The sequence below is a fragment of the Dermacentor andersoni genome, chromosome 1, assembly GCF_023375885.2.
Source record: "Dermacentor andersoni chromosome 1, qqDerAnde1_hic_scaffold, whole genome shotgun sequence".
Classification (NCBI taxonomy): Eukaryota; Metazoa; Arthropoda; class Arachnida; order Ixodida; family Ixodidae; genus Dermacentor; species Dermacentor andersoni.
In genome coordinates, this window is record NC_092814.1 from 56,845,864 (window position 1) to 56,871,966 (window position 26,103).

The 26,103-nt window shown below is 43.1% G+C and overlaps 2 protein-coding genes across 4 annotated transcripts in view; one reads left to right on the forward strand and one right to left on the reverse strand.

The window, feature by feature from the left end:
* Nucleotides 1-9,306, reverse strand: part of mbc (dedicator of cytokinesis protein myoblast city) — a 107,943-nt gene extending 98,637 nt beyond the window's left edge. For all 3 annotated transcript variants that reach the window (XM_050190917.3, XM_050190918.3, XM_050190916.3), the window contains exons 1-13: nucleotides 9,100-9,306; nucleotides 8,560-8,643; nucleotides 8,172-8,268; nucleotides 8,007-8,103; nucleotides 7,766-7,855; nucleotides 6,486-6,541; nucleotides 6,268-6,394; nucleotides 2,613-2,758; nucleotides 2,444-2,525; nucleotides 2,292-2,355; nucleotides 2,086-2,184; nucleotides 1,847-1,922; nucleotides 28-239 (exon numbers count right to left, since the gene is read on the reverse strand). In XM_050190917.3, the coding sequence (XP_050046874.1) occupies nucleotides 28-239; nucleotides 1,847-1,922; nucleotides 2,086-2,184; nucleotides 2,292-2,355; nucleotides 2,444-2,525; nucleotides 2,613-2,758; nucleotides 6,268-6,394; nucleotides 6,486-6,541; nucleotides 7,766-7,855; nucleotides 8,007-8,103; nucleotides 8,172-8,268; nucleotides 8,560-8,643; nucleotides 9,100-9,145 (1,276 nt within the window). In that variant the 5' untranslated portion in view covers nucleotides 9,146-9,306. The remainder of the gene's footprint in view (nucleotides 1-27; nucleotides 240-1,846; nucleotides 1,923-2,085; nucleotides 2,185-2,291; nucleotides 2,356-2,443; nucleotides 2,526-2,612; nucleotides 2,759-6,267; nucleotides 6,395-6,485; nucleotides 6,542-7,765; nucleotides 7,856-8,006; nucleotides 8,104-8,171; nucleotides 8,269-8,559; nucleotides 8,644-9,099) is intronic.
* Nucleotides 9,307-9,577: 271 nt separating this feature from the next.
* LOC126543796 (kelch-like protein 40) overlaps nucleotides 9,578-26,103 on the forward strand; it is a 29,816-nt gene continuing 13,290 nt past the window's right edge. The window contains exons 1-6 of the mRNA XM_050190919.2: nucleotides 9,578-9,740; nucleotides 11,925-12,083; nucleotides 13,088-13,240; nucleotides 21,233-21,435; nucleotides 21,879-22,079; nucleotides 22,228-22,315. Coding sequence (XP_050046876.1) covers nucleotides 11,928-12,083; nucleotides 13,088-13,240; nucleotides 21,233-21,435; nucleotides 21,879-22,079; nucleotides 22,228-22,315 — 801 coding nt within the window. The 5' untranslated portion in view covers nucleotides 9,578-9,740; nucleotides 11,925-11,927. The remainder of the gene's footprint in view (nucleotides 9,741-11,924; nucleotides 12,084-13,087; nucleotides 13,241-21,232; nucleotides 21,436-21,878; nucleotides 22,080-22,227; nucleotides 22,316-26,103) is intronic.

Consider the following 26,103-nt stretch of genomic DNA (forward strand, 5'->3'; position numbering starts at 1 on the left):
ACCAAAATAGTGGATCAAGAACATCACCAGGCAGGATGACTTCCGGGAATCCCATCTTGCGTGCCACAGCTGTGGTCCCAGAAACAAGGTGCGGGTTCTCTTCACGCACTTGCTTGCTGTCACCATGCAGCAACTTGAGGCAGATCCAAAGACCCTGGCCTTTATGTTCTTTCTGGGTCACCTCTTTGGCTGCCAAGGCCTTTTTGATGGCTGTGTCCAAGAAGTCTCGCTCTCCGCACCTGCCAGGGCCCCCCAGAAAGCTCAAAGGTGATCACGCAGCCCCAACTACTGGATGCAAACAACAAGCTTTGAGGTGCCAAAAATGCTTCCTATCCCTCCCTGTACCAGTGCATTGCATGTCTGAGCACCAAAGATGCATGCTATTCACCATAAAATTGAAGCAATTTATTGCACTTTCTTTCCACCATTCAGAGCTGTTACTATTCACAGGCAATAATGGTCTATAAGTGCACCCAGTTTGTTTTTATATTTCCTTCTGGTGCAATGTGCCAGTATTACACTAACCATGCTCAACTGTACACTCAGAACAATGAGAGTGACAGTCCTGTTGCCTAAAGCCATGCATCTCACTGTTGATGGCACCACTACATCTTCATTACACTTCTTTCATGACGTTGGTGATCAACACTTAAGCAATATCACATACTCTGTTGTGACAGTTGGTGCTGGCAAGCCAGAGATCTAAATACATATTACATAGTACATAATAAGCATGATACAGTCCTACCAACAGCACAACCTACTGCATGTGCATTGGCACATAATACAAAGTCTGCACACACCATGAAAATGAATGAGGAGCCACTTTGAGTTACATAACAGGTATTTCTAGCTCTCAAATTAGCCTAACCGCAAGAAAATAATAGATTACCACATTACCACTTTCCCTTCAGCAAAGACAGAAAGAACAAAATAGACCTCCATCAAAGAAACTCTACTGCAAGCTAAAAAAAATATGCCTGCTAACACAATACATCACAGAAACCTGTTCTATGCAAGGTTTTCTTCCCAAAGAAACTTGCTATTAAGATCGTTAAGTGAACATGTTTGGCATGCACCGCAAGTCTTTACCCAACAAGCTTTCTTTTATTATGTTAGGAGGCTTCTAAAAACTCTACAATTCACTGTAGCAAGTGCATCACATGTATGGATCTAAGTGCTACCAACATGATTGTGCGTTGTTCTTAAGTTTTGGGCATGCTTGCAGCTCCATTCAGTGCAGCTGACTCATATTTCAGGGGTGCACACTTCAATGAAATAGGCAGCAGAGTTTTAAAAGCAGTGTACAACTGTCATTATTAACACGCTCATGTCACATTTCTGACATCTCTAGGCTTTTAAAACCTACACTTCTAACCAAGAGCAACAAAGAAAAATGCACATTGTATCCTACTCATGAGCAGGCAATTTATTGACTTTCAGATGCATTACTACAAAGTATGGCATTAGTAGTCTGAAAATGGTATCAAAGTTCACAATCTGCTTATATGGATTTAACATGAGAATTGTTTTGAAGATGCTACTGCTTTTGTGGTGGCATAAGCAGAAGAATAAGTAATATTAACAGAATAAGTAATAACAAATAATAATCAGATGTAAAAAAGTTATCCCTTACACAACCTTACTTTAGTAGCTCATGAGTGATCCAGGCGATTTGATCAATACAATGTAATTGCAGACAAGGTTATTACATCTCATGCCAACATATCGCTATGTGTCCCTCTCATGAAGGTATACTACCATGAAGACATGTTTTTGTAATGTTATTTAAGGCATTTCCTTATTTTTAATGTGGGAATAGACTTTGCTTATGTGCTGTACTTACTGAATGTAGGGGACAAAATGCTGCTTCTCTTCATCACTATCAATCTTCCCACTGATGATGTCAGTAATGTCCATGGCTGAAACATGAAACATGCTTGTGAAGGAAAGTGTTCAAAGTAAAGCGCTATATAGGTGCAATGCACAGGCATTTTTGTCCCATTTGACAATGGAAATATACAAACTTTTGTTTGAGTGCACCAAATTAAGCAACACCTGCTGAATTATTAGAACGCAACTCACCGGCAACGCCAAATGGTCGACGCATGCCTTCAGATTCACATGCCTTCTTTGAATATAATGTTGACCTTTTGTGATCATTTTCCTTTAGCTCCATGGCACCTTTGTAAAGATTTTTTTTTTAATAGAGTATCTGAATGACAGCAAGTGCAATAGGTGATGATGCAAAGGGGCATCACCCATTATATATGTGACTTGGGGTGCCTTACCAATGCGAATGATTTGACAGATGAAGTTGACTCGTTCTCGACTCAAATCTCGACTGCCCAAATCCTAAAACAGAAAAAATGTAAATAAAAGGTAATATGCCTGCACATACCCTATATGGAGGAATAAGCAGCATAAGCAATCATAGACTTACAGTGAACAGCACCCTTAAGTTGTTGAGCTGGTCCAAGTCTTTAATAAGACCACATTTGGCCCACTGTACATAATAGTTCTCACTGAAAGAAAAACATCCAGTAGACATCTAAGAAAAAAGATCAGTGCTGAATGCATTAATTTTTAAGTAGGCAGTGTGATGACCAGACCTGATGAACTTCTGTTCTTTGGCATCATAGAGAGTCATGAGAAGATCTGCGTCATCTCCAATGCGGCAGACAAAGTTTTTCACAACAACAAACAGATTGTGGCAGTAATGGCTTGATGCCTTGGGAGACCCAATGTCTAGCTGCGTCTGGTACAAAAAGGAATTTTAAAAAAGTGTGAGCCAGCACAAGACATTTGCCCAGGCTGGTCAGACTCGCACATGACAAGCAAACAAGGTATGGTTTAAACCCTTACTTAATTTAAAGTAAACCAGTCATATGACTCAAGATATTGTTGAAATATTGTGTTACAAAAGGTTTCAAAAGTGCTGAAGTGATGCATCACTTAGAAACTACTAACCACAGGAAAGTGCATTATTATTCAAGACAACAAACTGGTAGGCTAGTTGGTACTGCATAACTTGAGGCAAAGTGCAAAAAAACATGAGGACAACACAAGCGATGTGTCTTCGTTCCCTTTTGTTTTCCTCATGTTTTTTTTCGCTTTGCCTCAAGTTATGCATTATTATCATGGGTGTGCGAATATTCGAAACTTCTTATTAACAATTCGAATATTACCCTATGCGATTTGGTCCTCGAATCGAACAGTCACTATTAGGAAATTAGAATATTTTTCTAATAGGTTTTGAATCACATTGCCAGCAGTGCATGGCCAATTGTGAAACTGAAGCAAGATGAAGCAAATTTCACCCCTGCCACAGTAAACAAATAAAGGGAAGTTATGTGAGCACACTATGTTGCTCCAGACTCCCAGCTAAACTGCAATCATCCCTGCTTAATCTCGCTCAGGCATAACATTCTATGATTATTGTTTGCTATTCATCAATGCTGCAAATGTGTGTTCTCTTGGGATTGACACTAAATATGCTCCATTGCAACATCAGTTGACAGTGGCACCATCTGCAGCAATAATTCTAACTAGAGAATAAATGTTTTTCTTGCTCTGCCATTGCTGCAGTCAACACACATTCTTGTTCTAGACTCAAAGGTATACACAGAGATAAGTTGACAAAACTGCCTTTTTAAACTTCATTCTCATAATGAATGTCCACACATGCTCCAAAGAAACCTCATTATTTGTCCACAATGCTATATTCAAGCTTATGATGACGTGTGCTTTATAATGTGCCCTGCAATGAAAGAAACTTGTGAATGTAGTGAACACTGTGTTGTTAACATTGCTTCATAATGATGGGGAAAAAAGTGCTTATTGTTCAAAAACAAATAAAAAAATATTCTACATTCAATTCGTTTTCAATTCAGTTTCAGAAATTACTATTCACATAACCCTAGTTCTTACACAGGCTGTCCCTTCCTTTTGCGCTTCAGATGCTTGTCTCAAATACAACCTCATGACAGAGCACAATTCTCTCTTCACACCTGGGCTATATGCACAGATGCACAACTTGAAAGATGCACTGTGATGGTTACTTGGCTAATTACCTAAAGTTTACTAATAATTACTCAATTTAGTGTACATGCTTAAATTGTCAGAGTTGATATCAGGTACGACTAACCAAATTTTTATTCTGAAAGGCAAGCATTTTGGCCATTTCCACTGTTAATATTATTACCTAAACTGTCATTTACACATTTAAAAGCACTGAGGTTGCTTCTAATCAATTTGTCTAACTCAAAGCCAACCAACATTTTTTTTTCACTCAGCCAGCTGAGAAGCTCTTATCAGGTTTGGGAAGCTGGGATATGGTGTTACACATGGCATTGCCACATTACCAAGAACATATTTCTATCACGGCATGTATTGAGCGTATAGTGTGAAATGTGGCAGGTGGAGTGAAATTTTCATGACAGACACCTTGATACACAATCACGTGACAAGAATTTTACAAGATAGAAGAGCCTTAGTGAACGATGCACGTCAACTTGGAATATAACAATATGGCCTAAATCCTGTAAGAGAAAACTGGTGCTAGGTCAAAAAGCGAAACAGGCCTCTGCAAGTTGTATACACATGTCCATGCAACCTAGCTGCACTTGTAGAACTGAACAACTTTTTCTTCTATAACTTCTTTGAGCAACGAAGATTCCTTCTGTAGCCACCGCGCCGAACGAACTGTGGCCAAAATTTGGTGCAACCCTGGCTACTTCCTGCATGGGGCATATGCACATGTCGCTCCCAGATGCATCTTCCACACTGTGGCTTCCCACCACCGCCACTTTATGTCTGAAATCTATGCTCGAGAAATGCTCGCAAAACAGCGAGCCTCCTTCAGCACAGCAGAGATGTCTGCTGGAATGATCCCATGCTACAAAATTGCCACACTGTGACCAATATTTGCTTTGAGGATAGACCACGCCATCATGGTACAAGAGCTTTCACAGTGTGAAACTTCCAGCAGTGGTGGAGGCTTTCACAATTGGTATGCATGCAACAGGCAATTGCTTTAAAAATTCACCCAATGTAAGAATAAAGAAAAACAGGCTATACATAAAGTTCTGGAGACCAAAATAAAGGCAAGCTATCAGCAATGTAAGGAAATGAACATAGGCTGCGTTGGAAGCAGTGGGCATTCTGTCAGTAAGGTCAACACCGAGAATGCAGTGCCCTTGTTTACTGACTGGCAAAATGACAGTCGCACATGCACAAAAAGTGCACAAGTGTGTTTTGTCTTCAACTCTGTGGCTCAGTGAAATGAAGACAGCACGTGCAAATAGCAGGGAAAAAGTAAAAGACAGAAACAAATGCTCATTCATGTTCATTGAACCTTATGACTTGTTGGTTCACCAGCAAGTAGTAACGATGACATCAGTACAAGCTGTTTACCATTTATTCTGTTGAAAAGAAGAACCTGTTAATTCTGCTGACTTACCAGAGACTTTGTTGCAACGTTGTTATGAAATGATACTACTGCTCCAAGTTGCTGACAGCTAATATTTTTATAATAAGTAACTTATGGGAGAACCTTGTAGCCTTTTTCTACAAGGTGCTGCCGTGAGTTACACATCAAACTCCTATGTAACTATAGTTTGCAGTGTTCATATTTGCATAAATTACATTTAACAACTCAAAAGACATGTTAGTTGGCTACAAACATGAGCCTTTTTTTTTTAATTATGGAGTTTTACGTGCCAAAACCATTTTCTTATTATGAGGCACGCCATAGTGGAGGACTCCGAAAATTTCGACCACCTGGGGTTCTCTAACGTGCACTTAAATCTAAGTACACGGATGTTTTCGCATTTCACACAAACATGAGTAATGATAATAGTGTAAAGAGAAAAGGGCAGCAAAATAAGTTATGAACACAGTCACCCATGTGAGCCATTCATTTCTCCATCCTTGTTGGTCTTGTGCTGTGCCCATTAGTCGAATGATAATCCATTTATCAAAGGAACAAAACACACTATTCCAAAGCATGTTAAACAAATACAAAAAATATTTGAAAGAAAAAATATTTTTAATCTAACAATAAGCTTGAAGCCCATAAAGGGAGTGAAATAGCAAATTAGGCATCTTTTAGAAAAAGAGATGTTATGCTGTAAAAAAATTTAATAGGCACTCCAAAATGAATACGAACAAGCCATAATGGAAAGAAATTGGTGATGAATGACTGCACAATAATATGCATGCTCCTTCAGCGTTTAAGGACACCAATGATATCAGTTCGTTCTTTACCAAGGACATCTGCTTGATCCTTTTTGTGGCGTCCACATGTGCACGGTACAGGTCAATGGTACTAGTGACGTCTGGGTTCAGGATATTGCCGCTGCTGTGCCGAACAACCAAATCAAGGTCAAGGATCCTGCAAGTGGTCATGGCAAGCATTAGTAAAGGAATGCCAATACAGATGTGTAGCTGCTATGAAGTATTACAAGGTGCCCTTGCCAACTTACGCATTGCCCATTTCAATCTTTGCAGTGACCTTTTGCTTCAATTCTCTCAGCTCATCCTGAAGGTAAAAAAACAATCTTGTTATGATTACAGCTTTCTAGCACATTTCTGCAAATTTTTTGCGCTGCAGTTGCATTCACCTACCAAAAATAAAATATGTTGGAGTTTAAGTCCCAAAGCTAAACTTTAGTCTGTAATAAGTAGGGAGCTCCAGATTAATTTCAGAATGGGGTTTTTAGTGTGCCCCTAAACCTAGTACATCAGTGTTTTTGTTTTCAACCTCCAGCGGAATGTGGCTGCCACAGTCAAAAATCAAATTTGTGACCTCCTGCAGCAGAACACCGTCCACTGAGCCACTGTGGTGGTTATGTCAAAAATAATCACGCAGTATATTAAATGGTGTGATACATAGAAATAAAATTTGATACACATAACATGTAGAACGAGCATGAAATGTACACAACCAGCAACAAACACACAATGCAATTATCATAAGAATTTGCAATTATCCATTGGAGGCACTAGCTATCACAGTGGCTGCAACAAGACTGATGATCACAGAATAAGCTTACATGAGGCCATTGACAGGTAATGGTTATTCAATAGGAAAGCTTAATAATGACAAAAGAACAAAAGTCAAACAATACCATGCCTAAATATTTATTGCACAGCAGAACAAATTATGGTCGCATGTATACAGTAATATGTCAATGCATTTGTACATGCTTGCCTCCATATAAAAAATTTTCAAGCAACCTGCTGAGCACAATGTTGCCCAAGTATGTATAGTTACGCGCCTGTATTGGTTCTTTGTGTGCTTTCATTTTCTTTTCTATAAAACTATTTCACTGCAGCTTTCCTGTTCCTTGCGCCAGTTACGTCTGCCATCTTGTACGTTTTCCAAGGCAGCGGACAGTTCAGGTGTACAGTGAAAAAAGAAGACAGTTACAAATCCCATGGTGTCTTCCTTCGTTTTTCTTCCTTATTATTTACAATAAATGCTAAACTGCTAAACTTTGGATGGAGAGACTGATCTATTATTCACGTTTGTAAGCAGAACTTACTATTACATACAAGCTGTGGGGTCATGAGTGGATTTGACATATATGTGCAACGTACTGGTCAATCTGTGCAATATATATTTATGTTGGCGTGTTAAAATAGTTCCAGCATTTACAGGTGCATTTACAGGTATTTAAGTGGCGCTTGCAATAACAGACAAACATCGCAGAGCAAAAAATGTTACAAAGGAAGGCTAAAACAACTAAAAGGAGGCACACACCACTGGCAGAGTTCCAGACATAATTTTTCTTCTGGAGTCCATCAACTCATACATCATGTTCCGAACAGAATCAAATTCTGCTCTGTTCGTCTGAAAAAGATCAAGTACACATAGTGCCCGTTTATGAAAAAATATTATTGATAATTACAGCAACAGCAATACTCGTGTTCAGTAGAAGTACGATACTCAATGACAAGTTCGTTTTAAACTACCCACATATGGCAACAAAGAAAAAACCTACGAGGTACAGCTGTTTCCAAATGGGACCCCATTCCCGAAGAACAGCCGTAATCTCCTTGATGATGGACGGCTCCTTAGGAATGACCACTTCATGGGGGCTAGGAGGAAATTTAAGAACGTTAGATCTGAAAAAGACAGCAAAACTTAAAGGTTGAAAGTAAGATACCCAGTCTTGTCAATGATGGACTCCTTGACGGCAATGTAAGCTTTCGGAAATATTCCTTTTTTTGTTTTGCTGTTGCTGCAGCAGCCATAGTACCAGTCTAAATGGTAGAAGTAAGAAAAGGAAGCAAAGTTTCATGCTTTGTAAAGCTCCTTCATAAAGTGATGGGCAGCCAGACCAAACGAATTTATGCTGCAATATATGCAAAAGGCACATCATATTGTGAGAGATTAGGTGGAACCCATTCAGCCAGCATCACACCTTCAGAAACAAGCAAATAATTAGCGACTGACAACACATGCAAACGCCAAACTGCTGCATATGTAAAACCATACATCTCTGAAGAGTACACGGGGACAGAGGTCAACAAAAAATTCCAGTTTGTGTATACCTTCAAGTTCCTCGTAGATGTACACTGAATCGCCGACGTTTAACCGAAGCCTGTGGACCCCTTCTTCTGTGAAGTTGGCGATTGCTGTATGCAAGGAAGTGAAAAAGTACACGCTTGATTACTGAGGCTAGCATCACACACTTACTCATCCTTAAGATCGCGGAGACTCGACTACACCCAAGACGCTGTAAGGACCATCTGAATCATCGAAATTTTATTTCGTGTATACAGATAACCACGTGTTACGAAAGAAGCGCCGAGTTTCATTTGATGAAGAAAGTTCTCGCTTGGTAAACTATGTTGAGTATGAGACCAAACTACCTGTTGCCGCGCGCAAATTAAAGTACAGCTTCGACTGCGGTGACTCATTTGGGACAAAATTTACATGTACGCGCGAGCACGGGACGCGCCCGACGGGCTGGATGTATCAATTACACATTCACGAGTGTCAAATAACTTGCAGACGCCGTCGACGGTGCCAAGGCTAACTGTCAGGGCGGTTTAGGCGAAAGAGAGGATGTTTAAAGCCAGCAGCCTTACCAACTCCATATTTTGCTTTATCCGGCACAGGCGTCCACTTGGTCATGGTGGTATGACACTTAGCAGCAATCGCATAGCAGGAACACTTCGCCAGAACAGAAAACAAGGAGCGTCATTTCCATACCAAAACGATTCATTGGTCAGCAGCATCCGCTGCCGTGCCGCTGAGCTTTCGTCCGGCGGCTTGCCGCAGCGAGAGGGCGCGTGAATGTTTCCGCCAGGAAGTTATTTCCGGCGCTGCCGCTAACGAAATGACAAAATAAAAAATAAAAAACATGTTTTCTCTCTTGTTGTTGAAGAGCGAAGCTCTATTTCACATTATTTTATTTCCTTTTATTTTAACTTGGCATCAGACCCCTGTACGTAATCTTCCAGTCAAGTAAAATTATTGTTTACATTGTCGTAAGGCATGTTGGCCACTATGCACATTGACTTTCCAAGCGCGATTTTTAAAATAACGCTGTTTGCCAAGTGGAGGTTTTCTGCGATGCTGATCATCCGCTTCTTTTTCTTTCTCGATGAGCTTCGGATTTCGCATGTTTCTATTTTGCCTGACATCCGCGTGGCTTGCATAAGATGCGCGAGCGAGCTGTGCGCGGAAATAGTGCGCGTACTTCGCAAGAACACTCCAGGCGTGTAAGGTAAGCTTGGTTCCTTGCAGCGATTCGGATTTTAAATTGCTAACGTAACCATGCAATTCATCGTGTACCGCTTTTTCTCGGTAAGCTGCTTTTACAACCTAGGCTGTTTTGATTGGAATGCGAAAATATGAATGTATGTGGAAGGCGTAGATCAGGTTGAGATGGCAAATGTGTGCCGCAGTGCAAATATTCGGTTCCTGCTGATGCCTGTTGGGCTGCAATTATGGCTGACTGTGTTGTGTTTCTCTCACTTGCTCAGAATTCATTTTGCTTAGTCGCTAAGTTAGTGTTAGGTTCGCGCCTCATAGCTTCGCAAAATAGAGCAGATCGCATTTGCACTGTTCGCTCTCGACGAAATGTTCTATTGCACTTAACTTGAATGTTGTCCTAACCATTGTTGTTTCTAGTTAATACTTTGAGACATGATCAAGAATGAGCTGGCGCGAACTGGGAATTGAAGAATAAACCAGTTCAACTGGTCATCTCTTTTTTTTTTTTTTTTTTTGTCTGAGTGTTCTGTGATAGTGGCTGTACCTTAAGTTGTCGCTCCATCGCTTCACTTTTTTGTGGAGTTCACGACCGAACCTTCAGCATTAAAGAAAAAAAAAACATTACTAAAGGGCTGGGTGTCACTCTGTGAGCTGCATGGAGCTTAATTTAAAAATGAACACTGGAGTAGCACGCGCATATTTTGCGCACGTAAACTTTGAGCGGTACATCAGCAACATTCCTTGTTCTACCACTGTTAATGAACTGTACCGGCCTCTGAGTGCAGCTTAAACATATTAGAAGCTGTTTTTGAGTCTGTGCGAGATATTGTGCATCTACACCCTTTTATATAGTTTGTACTTGTGTAGTATTGTTCCTGTGAACTTGCCGGTGATACAGCGCATCTATGACTGGCATCGGACAGCAGATGCTTAGCTCATTGTATTATTTCATCACCAACCCTCATCCCCTGTCTCCCCGTCTTCACGCCAGTGTGGAGCAGCAGGCCATGCACAGCCACACTTCCCAGCCAAATCTCTGCCTTACCTCTCATTAAACCTATCTTCCTTCCTTTGATTTCCCCCTTTCTCTCTCTGATGAACTTCTATGCTGAATCTGTATATGGCAAAAAAAAATTAAAATGCAAGCGTTTCATCCACTTGATATCCTTAATGAAATGCAGAATGGTCCTTTTTGAATCACCATCATCGCCAACCTATTTTAAGTCCACTGCAGGACGAAGGCCTCTCCGATCACCGATCACCCCTGTGCTGCGCCAACCTATTCCAACTTGCGCCTGCGAATTTCTTAATTTCATCATCCCACCTAGTTTTTTGCCGTCCTCGACTGCGTTTCCCTTCTCTTGGCACCCATTCTGTAACCCTAATGGTCCACCGGTTATCTAACCTGCGCATTACATGACCTGCCCAGCTCCATTCCTTTCTCTTAATGTCAATTAGAATATCAGCTATGCCCGTTTGCTCTCTGATCCTCGCCGCACTCTTCCTGTCTCTTAACGATTCTTCGTTCCATCGCTCTTTGAGCGGTCCTTAACTTGTTTTCGAGCTTCTTTGTCAGTGTCCAAGTTTCTGCCCAACATGTCAGCACCAGTATAATGCATTGATTATACACCTTTCTTTTTAGTGGTAATGGTAAGCTTCCAGTAAGTATCCGAGTATGTCTGCCGTATGCACTCCAACCCAATTTTATTCTTCTGTAAATTTCCTTCTCATGATCAGGGTCTCCTGTGAGTAATTGACCTAGGTAAACGTATTCCTTTGCAGACTCTAGAGGCTCACTAGCGAACCTGAACTCTTGTTCCCTTTCCAGGCTACTGATCGCTATCTTTGTTTTCTGCATATTAATCTTCAACCCCACTCTTACACTCTCTCTGTTAAGGTCCTCAATCATTTGTTGTAACTCGTCCCCAGTGTTGCTGAACAGGAACACTGCAAACCGAACGTTGCTGAGATATTCGCCATTTATCCTTACTCCTAAGCCGTCCCAATTTAATAGCTTGAGTAATTCTTCCAAGCACGGAATGAATTATCTTGGTGAAGATTTTATACAATACTGGTAGTATATATATATATACACACACACCAAAGAGTGGTACAATAGAAAATTACTGTCATGACATCTGGTACCTCTTCCCATCTGCTCTTGTTTGTGACAGTTGTCAGCTCTGTTTTACAGACCATGACAACGATGGCCACAAGCTCATCTCCAGCAGATGGAGACCTGGTCGAAATGATACTTGAAGATGAAGTGGTTTCTTTCAGCAAGGGTGTTTTAATGCAGTCCAGCCCCTTCTTTCAAGATACTTTCAAGGACGTAAAGTCAAAAAAGAAACGGGTATGTTTTTTTATGTGTATACCTTTAGACTAAAGTTGTACTACAGTACTTGCATGTTTAATTTGCAACGATTTTAAACAACAATACCGTAGCAGAAAGACTGAAAACAACATTTTTTAGTTGCTTCATTTCACTTGACTCGTACTGAAAGCAGTTCAGTTTATACCGGGTGTTTCACGACATGCATTCGAAATTCCTTAAATATAGGGAAGTAGAGAGACTTGAATAATTTACTCTGGATTGCCTTTACGACAGAGTCATACATTAGAAAATTACTGAATGTAGTAATTATACAAGTAACTATGCAAATTAGAATAATTATTAGAACTAACAGAGCGATACGATTGATCCCAATGGAAGACTTCAAGCGCACCATCCCCGGTTCAAAAAATGCGAGAAGTTGACGCTGTTAAATTTTACAGCGTGATGGATTCCCGCCAATTTCGTACAAAAATGCGAAGCGTAACAGCCAAAGAGCGCAACGGTGACGCCCATAGTAGACGCCAGTGAGCGACGTGATTGATTGTGGCTTCTCATAAGTGGGCGAGTATCAAACGAGCGTCCTTTACCAAGCCACAATCTCGATCGCTTCATGGTCGCCAAACGGTGACACGCAAGCAGTCACGTCACTCATGGACGTCTACTATGGTCGTCACAGTTGCGCTCGTCGGCTGTTCACTTTTGTGCGTGAAATTGGCTAGAATTCATTACGTTGTGAAAATTAGCAGCGTTAATTTCTTGCATTTCTGGAAACGGTTACAAACTCCTCGGATAGCGCGCTTCAAGTCTTCCATTAGGATCAATCGCGCAGCTTTTTTAGTGGAAAAGTTAATTAGGTTAATTTACATAACTACTTGTTTATTTACTACGTAGAGTTATTTTCAAATGTATCATCCTGCAATAAAAGCAATTCGGAGTAAATAATGTAATTATCTCATCTTTCCTATTTTCCTGAAATTTCGACCGCATTTCGTGAAACACCCAGTGTACGTTCTTTCATGCAGGTAGTCGTCTCTGGAGTGAGGGGCCGGACGTTTAAAGATCTCCTGGAGTATATGAAATCTGGAAAGCTGGAATTGTCTTGCAGCAATGTAGCAGATATATTTCATGCTGCCTGCAAACTTCAAATGCCAGATATCATTCATCAGTGCATTGAGGTAAGTGCTCTCTTGCGTGAAACATTTTATGTGCATGGAGTTACCAAGTTCTTCTCGAGGAGAGCAGCAGAATAGAAAGATTTTCTCTAAAACCAAGAGGAGAATCCACTGAAATCGCACACCCAACCGAAAGTTGCCGCAGGTCTCGCTGGTGCAAAATGATTAACTAAACTACATATTTTTGAGACAAGGAAAAGTAATTTGTGCACTGTGATCCTTACTCTTTGTCCTTGTATTACCATGCAGTTTTACTAATAATGTCACACCCAGTCAATTTTATGCACAATGTTGACACCGCATGAGGATAATTAAGGGCGGGAGTGTAAAAAATCCAGACACCTTTTCTGAGCCCTTCTTGGTATATAGGGAGAAACCTCTCCATTTATCTCGTAGAAATCTACAAAAACAGTGCGCCTTTGATACTTTATTGAGGCTACATAGTCGCCCTCTCACCCTTGTCTCTTCTGTCTCTGTCCTCCTAGACAAGCTGTCTTGCCATCTTCGTCGACGCTAGCTCGGTCATATACGTATATGCGTGAATTTTTATATCATCCCAACCTTCTGCCTTCGTCTCTCTTGGAATGGTATGGAAGGATATTTCCTACTGCAGCCTCTTCTGTTTTTGCTCTCAATCATCGGTAGTACAGTGTCCTCAGAATTCCTTGCTGTTTTAAGCACAGTGTACGGGCCGGAGTGCAGGGACTTCGCGTCAAGACCATTTCGCACCCGAACCATGTCCCCGGGTATTCATATTGGGCACATTTGAGTGATGATGTTTGTCAAAGTTTTTGTTCATGGTGCACTGGTACCTATTCCCTTGTACCGCCGATAGTGGCGTTTCCCGAAGAAACACTTTCTCAGCAATGCCCCGTTCTTTATCAGCTGCCAACTATTCGCTTTTATCAAACGCCTCAAATTATAGACTGCATCCTATAGCAGTATAAGAGCGATTATGGGCAACGGCCACTCCGAGTGAATATTCCCAAGCGTCCTTGAAGTCCGGGAAACGTGCTATAAGTATCTTCAAGTCACGCGTCACCCTTTCAGCAAGAGAGTTGGCCTGCATGGTGGTATAGAGCAGAGAAACGAACCTCTATACCTCTTTGCTGTGCACCTATATGCGCAGCTTGTCACCTCGGAAAGCAGGTCGGTTGTCAGTAATTACAACCTTACGCTCTTGAATATACCTCTTTCAAGAAGCTCAATAACGAAGTTTGTGTGCTCTCTTCCAGTCTTGGCGGCAACAAACCTTGTAAACTAATCTACTGCCAAGAGAAAAGCCTGTGTTTTTGTAATGCCTTCGCCCTTCCTTTCTTTATCTCATTAAAAGTCGAGGTGTGGCACTTCAAAGGGGACGTTTGAATATGCTGGCGTAACCATATGATTTCCTCTGGGTTTGCTTTGTATATTTGGGCATTCGTGGCAAGTTTTGAATCCCCTGGCGACGTCCGTTTTCATTTTTTTCACGTGAACCTATGGGTGAGCTTCCGGTCCGTCCTCCAGAATCCGTCGTGATGACCCAATTCTGGGCTGCTGTGGTAATGTTTGAGTATTAATGGCACGCTCGTTTCAGGTACGTGTATCCGACAGTTTCTCATTTGCAAATTTTGTGTGCCTTTCCAGAGCCTTGTCGTGTTTACGCTCTCGGAGCTTTCCTTTCTCGCCACGTACACTCTTGACAGCCCGTAACTGTCCTGATGCTTGAGTCCCGGGCGATGCGATAGTTCAAATCTGAGCTGCTGGATCTGACTTATCCACCGAGCCAGCCATTCGTTTAGGCTGGGCTAGCTGAAAGGGGTGTCGGCGCGTGGTAGTCGGTAAAAAGCTTGAAATTTAGGCCTTCAAAGTAACTCTTACAGTAGCTTAATGCAGTTACAACTACAAGTGCCTCTTTTTCAGTTGTGGTGTATAGTTCACTTCAGCCTTTGAAAATATATAAGAATACATACCATTATTTCCTGCTGCCTTCCACTGCGCTTCCGTATGTCATGTTGATAGAGGACAGTTCCTATATTGTAGTGGGAAGCATCGGTGCACAACTCAAAAGGTAGTAAAAAATCCGGTAATATAAATACGGGGTCGGAGGAATTCATGTTAACGAGGTTAAAGTAGCAGCGTTCGCACTCTTCAGTCTATACCAAAGGAACTTCTTTTTGTGTCAGGGCTCTTAAGCACCGAGTTTTCGTTGGGTAGTCCATGATAAATGTTCTGAAATGACCCACCAGACCTAAGAAAACTCGGAGGAAGTGCAGATCATATGGCTTGACGAGACGTGAAACCCTCTGCAAACTTTCTTCTTTGGTACTTTTGGTTTTCCCATCGAAGATTATGCCCATGAATACCACAGTTTGACAAAATAATTCGCTTCTAAAAACACGCTCCAGAGTTCTTTTATCCGAAAGGCGGCCAGTTGAACTCGTAGACATCAAAAAGTGTAACTAATGCCGTAAACGGGTTTCTTCCTAGGGTAACAATAGCCACTATCCTTTACGCAAATAAATTCTGGAAAACCATTAACATCCGCCAGTTTCATCTATGATCTAATCTATTCGGGGCATTGGAAAAGGGAATAAAAGAAAAAGGGTAATCTGTGCACAGTAGGAGAGAACTATGTTCCTGGGGCACAATAATAATGGGCGATGCAAATGGGGATGTCGATGGCCTGAGGATGCCAGAATCGAGCATGCCATAGAGCTCTCGCTATAGCCAAAGTTTTTTCGTGACTGCAGAGGGCGTACGACTTTCTTCGTACTATGGCTGTGTTCAACTCAAATGGTACCTCCAGTGCCGTTGTTGGCGGCATGTATTTACCAACGCAGATAAGCTCTGGGAACTTGGATGCGATGTCGTCAGGCCATATGTAACTATATGAGTAACGTACTGCCAGTGGCGTAGTAACAGGGGGACGGGGGGAGGGGACGGAGGGCCCTGGGCCCCGGGTGCCAGGTGCCAGATGCCAGTTGGGAGGAGGTGTCATATGTCTGAAGACCCCCTCTTTCCTCTGGCTTGACTAGGCGTAAATGGTAAAGAATGCTCCGGTAACGAGCAGCCCTTGCTCATGTACCCGATGTACCAGAGGTGTAAAGCCGCAGAATTGTCGGCTGCATTGTGCGGGCTAAGAAAAATCAGAGCGGGCATCGCTAAACATACAGTCTGGTGACGTGTCTCTTGGGTCCTTCTTCCGCTCAGTTCGCGTTGCGAAGGCGAACAAATACAGCAGCAAGAGAAGATCCCCTTGTGGGCGCTGAACGAGCGCGCCCGGCCCTCGCGTTTACGGCCAAGCGTGCCTCGAGTGCGATGGTGCAAAGTTCACCAGTGCGGCCGTCGACCGACGCGAACGGGATTCTCGGGATCGTCTTCAAATTCGGTGTGGCCGAAGAGTTTGGCGGCGTATGACGATTAGACAGACTGTAGTCGCGGGCGCTGCGAGAGAGATGTTCTGCTTAAAGCTTTCACTTTCCCTCTCCCGCTCGCTCCGAGGAGGCGCAGGGAAATCCGCCGTCATGATTATTAGTATATTAGTTTTGTATCAGTTTCGCGGTGTCGAATAAAGACACCGTCTCGTAGTCCTAGCTAACCGCCTCTTTATCATTTTGTTGTTGTGTGACTTCATGTCAGAAACAGTGTCTTGTTTCAGCTACACGGAATTTTATTTTAAAAAAAGGGAATTTTGTCAGGATATTTCCCCATATTGTACGAGGTAATGTGTCTTTGTGACCATTATGAACTCGGTGTCGTGCAGAATAAGGCAGATAAATATTAAGGATATCTTAAATAACTGCTTAATTAACAATTATCAAGGAAACATTGCAATTCGGGAATTGAGGGCCCAATATCATATTATTAACTCAACAAAAACTTCTTCTGTAAAATAAATTGTCTTGGTTGCTAGAGCCTGCAGTACTTTGGCACTGCGAGCGACCCAGTATGGCAGTACCGAAAGAAATATGAAGTAGTGCACTAGTGACGTCGATCTCTCTGTCCTCTTCATTGCGAGTGCAGACCAACAGTAGCGCAAGCTTTCGCTGGCACGGGCTTCAGCGCGGCCTTCTCTTTTTTGCATCGTGACGCCAGGAATCGACACGAAGCGTGCTCTATTCCGTTCCCAACCTTGTGGCGGTGCCTCAGCTTTATCGATCAGAATGAAGAGAACTCGTAATTGTCATCACATTGGCGCCCGTGCAGCCGGGAAGCAGGTGGCGTTTTCTAATATAATGGAGAGATCAGCGTCACTGACACACAATTTAATTTTCGTTTGGGTTCAGGGCTGCCTACAACCAAAATACTGCACGCCGTAGTACCTGCGACGATTTTTGTGAAGTTCTTGTAGGGCAACATATGACGGCCGGGCTTCAATTTTGCAAATGCAATATTGCCTCTAAAATCACTAATTAAAACTTTATTAGAATATTTCGGTTACTTGTGAGACATATTTTCCACGATGCCGTATCTGTATTGGCTGCCACGCCTTACAGTCTGACAGCAGATGACCAAATGCGCTTATCACAAGTTATCAGTGCAGCACCCTGTGTTATTTGGTGCAGAAAATACATGTATACCTGCTACATTCGCGATCTCTGGGAACGAAAGTGAAGGGGGAAGGGGGCGGGGGGGCATGCCGCGGTATCCAAGGCGGCTGTGCTGGGGCTGAAACATCACCCCCCCCCCTCTCTCTCTCCGGGAATTTTCGATATCCTCGTCTTCCTGAATACACCCGAGGGGGGGGGGGGGGGTGACAGCAGACCTATGGGTCCCGAGTGCTAGACGACCTAGCTAAGCTACTGCGTATTGCGCAAAAGTCATCAAGAAGGGCGGGAAGAAAAACGGGACAGAGCGCTTGTCTCTCTATTCACCCTTCTTGGTGTATTTTTCGCAGTAGGTTACTCGTTCAGTATGATCCAACTATACCGCAACAAAGTACTCCATGTAACTATACCCTCCTCACAGTGCATTCCTTCGTAGTTATGATATCGTTCCACGAAATATTTATCTTTAACCGTTTAATGTCAGGCCGAGAGAGGATAAAGTCAAAGTTGAATCCGGACAGTACCAAATTTTGACAATGGTGTCCTGGTTCCTGAACTTATTCTTCGCATCAGTCCAACTTGAAAAATCTCTTCTTGTTCCCTCATAGCCATGAACTAGAATAGACTTTCCTGCGATAATATCTTTTTGAAATAAATTTTTTTTTCACTTACCAGGCTGACTGATGATCTGCAGTGTCCACGAGTGCTGATACTTCTTGAATGTTCACAACCATGGGAACATATAAAACAATTGTCTTCATAAGAAGCATGGTCTCTTGTTCATTACTACGTTGTGTTTGAGTTTCGAGGATCTTTCACAATCCTCGAAGCGTTGCAGGGTTCGTCCAGAAGTGGTGTCATGGCGATTAGTGCGCAGAAATTTGCCACCTGCTTTCTGTTGGCACCATGCCATTGTAGGTTGTGCTGTTTCCAGGAGTGTGGCCCTCGCTTCTCTACAAAAATCTGTCACAACAACGTCCTTTAGCATACTCAGAAGGTCGTCCACAGACGGTCCACAGAACGTGGTGACATGAGTTGTATCGGTTAATGATATTCGCTCACCATTCCAAGCATTGCTTTGGTTCTGCTAGCTGAAGTAGGCGACACTTTTCAACATAATCCGGAAAGTTATTTTTTCCCCTTTCTACTTATACATGGGCGCCTTATCCCACACCTCGAGCGCTTTCCTTGAAAAGCAAAGAGAATACTTATTTTTCCACACATACCAAGGCTGTTCTTTATGCTCAACGATACAATGGTCAAACCATTTTCTGGCATTCCCGCTTAGGTATTTCGACATGTTAATCACGCGGTCAATATCCATGCGCCAAATACTTCTTTCGAAAGCGTAGTCGTAATAGTCGTGCCATGTATTTCAGGTGCCGTCAAATACTTCTGTAGCTGCTTAAGATCGGCTCCTACAACATACTGCGAACGTACTTCAAAACGTCGCACTTTCGCCCGATAGGCGAAGCATCGATTGCGATAACAAATTAGTAGTAGTAAGGATAGGAAGTAAGGATAGTAGTTTTATCGGCCGTATAAACTTGTAAATATTCGCTTACTAATTAAATTAACAAGCATGATGTCACGCGCGCACCAGCAAACATGAACACATCTCACTCGACCTCACACACCCGCTGTCAAAACGCTGAAGTGAGAAAGGGCGGCTACGAGCGAATTGACCTCCATGCTGCCTCTCGCTTCAACGCGAACTAATCGGTGAGAACACAGCGCGCACGAAGCTATCAGCACTCTGCGCGCCATACGCAGCCGCCGCCGGAGTAGAATGCCCCCCTTCCTGACCTCTCCTCGGTGCCTTACGGGCGACGGAAGACGGCCCGCTTCCTCCCCGCTTTCCTACCGTGCGCGCGCGAGATTGACTCACCATCGTCGACTCACCCTCGCACGCTTGCACTCGCACGTACAGCATACGGCGCGCCGCAACGATGTTATCGTCCTTGGACTTTATAGGGAACATCACGGCGACGCCGAAGGCAGAAATGCACCTGGGGTGTCTATATAATTGCTCTCGCAATACTTGTTGGCGTTTGGCTTGCTGGCTTTGAACTTCCACAGGTGCTATAGTGCGTCTGACAATATCTGCCTTGAAGAAAAAGCATTTGCAGCGACGCTGGGAGGGGTGGAAAGATCTTGCTTAATCAGCAACCTAAACTCCTTCAGATCCATATTGATCCTTGCGGTACCTTTAACGATAATGTCTTCCAGTGTCGCATTAGCTTGGGCAGCTATAGCTTCTAGAAGAACCGGATTTGTCGCCTCCTTTGTGCAGACGTGATGTCTCCTCCATCGAGTCTGTAGATCGTACCGATAGGTCGGCCGTCTCGCTGTACCATGTGGAAAGTAGTCCTCATCTTGCTCAGTACTTGACGGCGCCAAATGTAAAAATCTACGAAATCAGTGCGCCTTCGATACTCTATTGAGTTTACATAGTCGCCCTCTCCTTCCATCTCTTGTGTCTCTGGTCTCTTAGACTGTTGTGCCTTCATCTTCGTCGCCATTCGGTCTTAGCTCGGTCGTGTACATGAACCTCTATACTTTTTAGGCTATTAGCACTTATTATATTGCTCTGAGTTGTTTGGTAATTTTCTTTTTTGACTTGTTTGCTGCCGTCATGATCCAAAGCTTGGTACTAACTGTACGTAAGTGTATGTAGCTTCTAAGAGACAGTATTTTGCTGTTGTCTTATCAGTTGTGGCAGGGAAGCTAGATGGAGACTATGCGAGCCAAATTACTTTTTCTCCATTAATTTTCTTAGAAAGCTGCGTGGCGTCCTTTGGTAGTTCTCTCACTGCATGAACATTTATTGATATCCCCTTTCTTATTGCTCTGAGCAAGCAATGGCTATATACACAAGTGGAACATTTGAATGAGTGTGTACACAGTTTTTTTCTTCAAAGAAAGATCTTTAGTGAATTCTTAAGTACCTTAAAAATCAATGTGCTTGTTACAGAGCTCTTACGATAGCTAGCTATCATGCTTTCTTTCTTTCTCTTTCTTTATTCTCTTTTGTGATCACAAATGATTTTTACACCATCTGCTTCATTTTCTTATATGCAGCAATCAGAAGATCAGTACAAATATGAAATATTTCTATGGTAATAGTCGTGTTAAGTGATGCATACATAAGAGCTAAGGCATTAATGTATCCTGCCTACCTGTCTATTTTTGAAAAAAAAAAGTAGCAGCCTGTGTGTGTTGTGCACATGCAAGTCGTGGTGCGCACTACTCATCCCATGTTCTGTGTACTCTTACTATCGTCATCATAAAGCAATATACTAGGATCACCTAAACATTGAAGGCTTATCTTTATCGAAGACGATTCATTATTAAAATTACTGTTTGTGACTGTTACAGAACTGCTTAATGTAGACCTAATTCCCATACATAACAAAACTCTTGACCAAAAACTCTCTTTGACCAGTGCTAATATCTCTCTTCACAGTTGGAAACAAGCTCAAGCGCAATTGGGAGACAAATTATTTTATACAAGACAGCAAAGCGCATGAATAATGTGCGTGAGAAGAACTCTGCTTTCTACCACCTTGTTTCAAATTTCGAACTTGTTGCACAGTCAGACGAGTTTCTGCAGCTTGACACTAGTGATGTCTGTGAACTGCTATCATCTGATGTCATAGGCTGCAAAGGGTAAGATTCTGCTTTCGTTTTGTTGTCTGTTGTGTAAATAAGAAAAAATAAATTAAATTAATTTGCTTACATTTCTACGTCTGTAAGATTGAATGCCATCAACAAAAAAATACTGGTGGCCTCTGAACTCAACTGTAAACAATATGTAATAGGTTTTCATTGAGTAAAACGGGCCATATTTTTTAACACTTGGTCCAAGTTAGCTGGGACCAACTATAATGTGGCTGCGTTCTCGCTTCTTCTTATTTGTGTATATGGGCTTGTGCAGCTGTGAGTTTATTGTTGATGACTGATAAAATTACCAGTGTACATCTGGAGATTCGACGTGCTTACAGCATTTGCTTTATTATACAAGAGCACTGGGCTAATGAGCTAGCTAGCTGTGTTTTACAATGTGTATACATGGTATGAATAAATCTCCTTGGCACATTCTTTCTTTACAGAGAACTCGACGTGTTTAACGCTGCCTGCCGCTGGTTAAACTATAACGTAGATGAACGGATGGATCAGGCAGCGCGGCTGATGTACTGCGTGCGATTCCCATTGATGAGCTTGATGGAGCTGAGCCACTGTGTCGAAGCAAAGATTCCACCTGGCCTTCAAGATGTTCACAACGTTCGCGTCATGATCCTCAGTGCTGTGTGGTGAGGGAGCAGATTTCTTACTATTATGCGCCGTGCTTTTTAACGTGGAAGGCTGTACTGAAATAGGATGTTATTTGACACTTGACTTGTGATTTGGATTTCAACATTTTCGTTTTCTGTGCATTGAGAGTATGTCTTCCTTATCCAGCTTCTGGGTTGCTAGAACTGCTGGAAAAGAAACGGAGGTTGGGCACCTAACTCGCACGCCTCGCCACTATATGAGTGAACTTCCTGGGGTATGTACCTTTGATGCTTGCATCTACTGGCATTTCACTGTTTTACTGACTGAACAGTAAGCATGCCTCGTTGGAAAATGAGTGATATTTTTGTTTTTTAACTGAAATTTGTAGCTGATTTCCTTGGTGCAGTTTAGGCAGACAAGAAAGATCCTTATAATTTCTGGAATTAGCATACCTCATAACGAAGGCTGTAGTACTGCGTGGCGTTGATGGCGCATCCTACTGCACATTTATCATCTCCAAAACCTTTTGCAGTCAGCATTCTTTCTTTGTGTTTCTTCTTCTGTATTGCTATTTTCTTAAAGAGTACGTAAGCTTTGCTAGATACTTTCCTGTGCAGCTATTGTCTGCACGTTCGTGAACTCCGCCTTATCGAATAGTGGCAAAGAAAGCAATGTCATTTGTTGAGTTGAACATCAAATACCGTGAACAATATACATATGAGCAGAAACACACAAAAAAGCAGCTTACATTTCAGAAAGAGACTGTCTCATTTATTTTCGATGAAACGCAGATTCCATCAGGCACTGCAATGATGATTAAACATTGCATACCGTACGAGAGTCTATGGGCTTCCTTTACCGCAGAGAGAGAAATAAAGACGAATGACTCGTGCGCACAGCGGCGCTCACAGTCTCTTCAAACTCGGTATCGCTAGTCCCTTGTGACACAGAAAATAGGCTGCATTTTCATGCCTGTACGATTTGTTTTTCCTTTTGCGCGAAAGCCTTCGCCAGAGGAACGGACAGGTACAGGAAGGCCATACGAATGTTCTTTTGTTCAACGCCAGGCCGGCGTTGAACAATTTGGCCCCATGCGGCATGCCATGATGGCATATGGCAGCGGGGGATATATTACACCGAAATAAGCAACCGATATGCTTCAGTTTAGACCAGCAAGCGCACTGGCACTATGCTTATTTGGGTGGCATCCCGTGCTGACATATATCATCTTGGTATGCTGCATATGGGGTCTGAAGTTGAACAAAACAACCTTCGTATGGTCGTCCTGCGTCTCCCCGTGCCTGTCTGTTCTCTTGCGAAGACGTCCGCACAAAAGCAAAAAAAAAATGACTATTTGATTTTTGGACCAAACTGGAAAACCGCAGAAGTTGCGGTCCCTGATTGGGCATAGGAGCAGTGAAAGTAGTCACAAATAGGTTTACTCCAGATACTCCCCTGACCATTCGCTTTAATGTTGGGCAGACTCCACACCGCATGGTTGTTGGTTTAAGCGAAGCTGAGATGAACCGGCAAGACGAAACGGCGCATCTTGACTAGAGAGGCGCAGCGGCCTTCGGCGACGAATGCGGCCCGCAACCGTCAGCCCATGCGGCGGGAAAACGCGACACCTCTGACCACGGCATCTAAATTTTCAGACGCCACAAAGTTCTCGCCTGACAGCACAAGCGCCCCCACAATTCGGTTGCGCGAGAGACCGTGCCCTTAGCGGAGGAACCCCGAGTACAAAAAACGGGCGAGAGAGCCATAGAAAGGTGTTCGCATTAGAGCAGGAGAAAGAGACAAAATAATCAATTCACTTTATTAAAGGAATTATATGTGCTTGAAGGCGTTGCAGGCTTCAGCTAATTTCGCATTCAGGGGCGTGGATCTCGACACAACGTCAAGCCAAGAGGGAGTGTCACCGTAAGGGCAAGGGAAAAAGTCAGCCATTGCGATTTTTGCCAGCTGATAGCAAGATCGCAGCTGTCATCAGCTTCGCCCATGCTTGCAAACGATATACCACACGTAGTAGCCTACGTCACAACGGGGCCCGACGTTGTGTCGATATCCACGCCCCTGAAGGCGAAATTAGCTGAGTGAGTGCCAAATTTGATGATGAATCTCTCGGAACAGAAGTGTTCCAAGAGAATATTCAAACAGAGTGGAGGTGTCTTCAAATACGATTATATTACCGTTGTCATCATAAATATGTACCATAATCGCGATGGCAACAAAATTAACAAGCTTTTGTTAATTATGGGTTTCGCGACTCTAATTTGTTGCAAAAATTGTTGATTGACTTGTAGACATCAATGCGCACACGTCATGACCACTCTGCTTTCTTTCTCTCTTTCTCTTTATCTTGGTGGAGGAGGCATATATAGTTTCTGACGGTATCACTGTTTAGTCTGCATTATTGCAGAGGCTGATCAAATGTGCGTTCCATTAAAAAAATTACTCTCTTATAGTTCTTTCTCGCGATAATCACTTCCGACTGTCGCCGCGCGCGTGCCGTAGCTATTTTTGCGGGGTGAGGAGTTCCCAACGCGAGATTGTTCCCTTTCCTAATAACGCAGTGCAGCTTACGCACGTGCACGTGCATAATCCGCATCTTTTTGCCTCACCCTCACAGAGACGAGCACCATTTGTGCGGCGTTATTACTCTATTGTGTTTGGCTTGCGAGGGGCACATTTGCTTTTCTTTCATTTTTTTCTCATTCTTTTTTTTGCTGTTGTTATTATTCTGACGTGCCAGAGAGGTCGCTTTCGTCAGGAAAGTGAACAAGTGTTGTCCTTTATATCATACGCGAACTTTGTGCCATCCGGTCCCATCTCCGCCTGTTCACGAAGTCGTCAGGTGTAACCTAAACTACAATTTATTCCAAGATGCTGGCGGTAACTTCTTTGAGTGATCGTTTATTTATGGATGTCGGCGCTCGGCAACTTAAGTTTGGGGGTCCAATACAAGAGTCCATTTTAAGGGATCCATTTTGCTTTTATAACATCACGTGTATTCACATCCTTACAGCTTAAGCTGTACATAAAGTTTTCGTTCTGCCAAGTACCTAAGCGTCTCTGAAGTCGTCATTTCCTGACACAGCCAAACCTATGCTTTCGCTGTATGCATGAAACATGTTTATCGGGGGCCTCAACAGGCGTTTGAACAATAGCTACCTGCCAACCATTGCCTATTGCGATATCTGCATCTAGTATGCTTTTTGCGTCCCCTAGTACGTATGACAAAAACGCAAAAGTCTAGGCAGTGTTGCGTACTCCAGGGTAGCGTATCGTACTGCTGCCGAGAAGTAGCCGCGCCTGCCTATCGAAGCTCGACGGACGTTACTTATTGGGTAGCGTGGCGTTGTCGGCGGGCTGCAGACATACGATAGACAAGGGCGACCAAGCAAGGGCGAGACGATTTTCTAGTGCGAAACTTGCACGGTTTATTCAAAGGTAGATGAAAGAAAATGAGAAGAGCATGAAGTGATTAAAAGTACATTTCGGAGCCCCTTTAATAGGCTCTCTACAATCGTGGGCGGGATCTTGTTTCCGTCGGTGTCACGTGACCGGCACGGAAAGAGGGCTCCTCCTCCTCTGGTTATACCGAGCCTGCTGAAAGGAAGGAGTCATCCCGCCTCCCGGAATTGTAGACGCCTGTCCGCCTCTTCTGCGCTTTTGCGGGTTCGTGGAAGTTCTCTTCTAGGTCCAATTCGAGGAAAGGGCCTCTCTAAACTCGCACACGCACACACAAAAGAGACTGTACACTGCGGGGCTTCCGGCAGACAGGTAGACACTCGAAACGGTCATGGCAAATCAAGAAATCACGCTTCATTTCGACGAGGCCTGGTGGAAGAAGGTCGGGTGAGAGAAAGTTCTTTTTGCGCGAGGTGCGGGACGCCAACCATCGCCGGAGAAGTCACGCCTCATTTCGACGAAGATGGTCGAATGAAATTCCTTTCGCCACGTGGTGTCAGACACCAACCCTAACAGCAGCCACGGCTGGCGTGGAGTACGCGTGCGCACTCCAGACCAGCCGTGAGGCATCGAGGGCAAGGGAAGAAC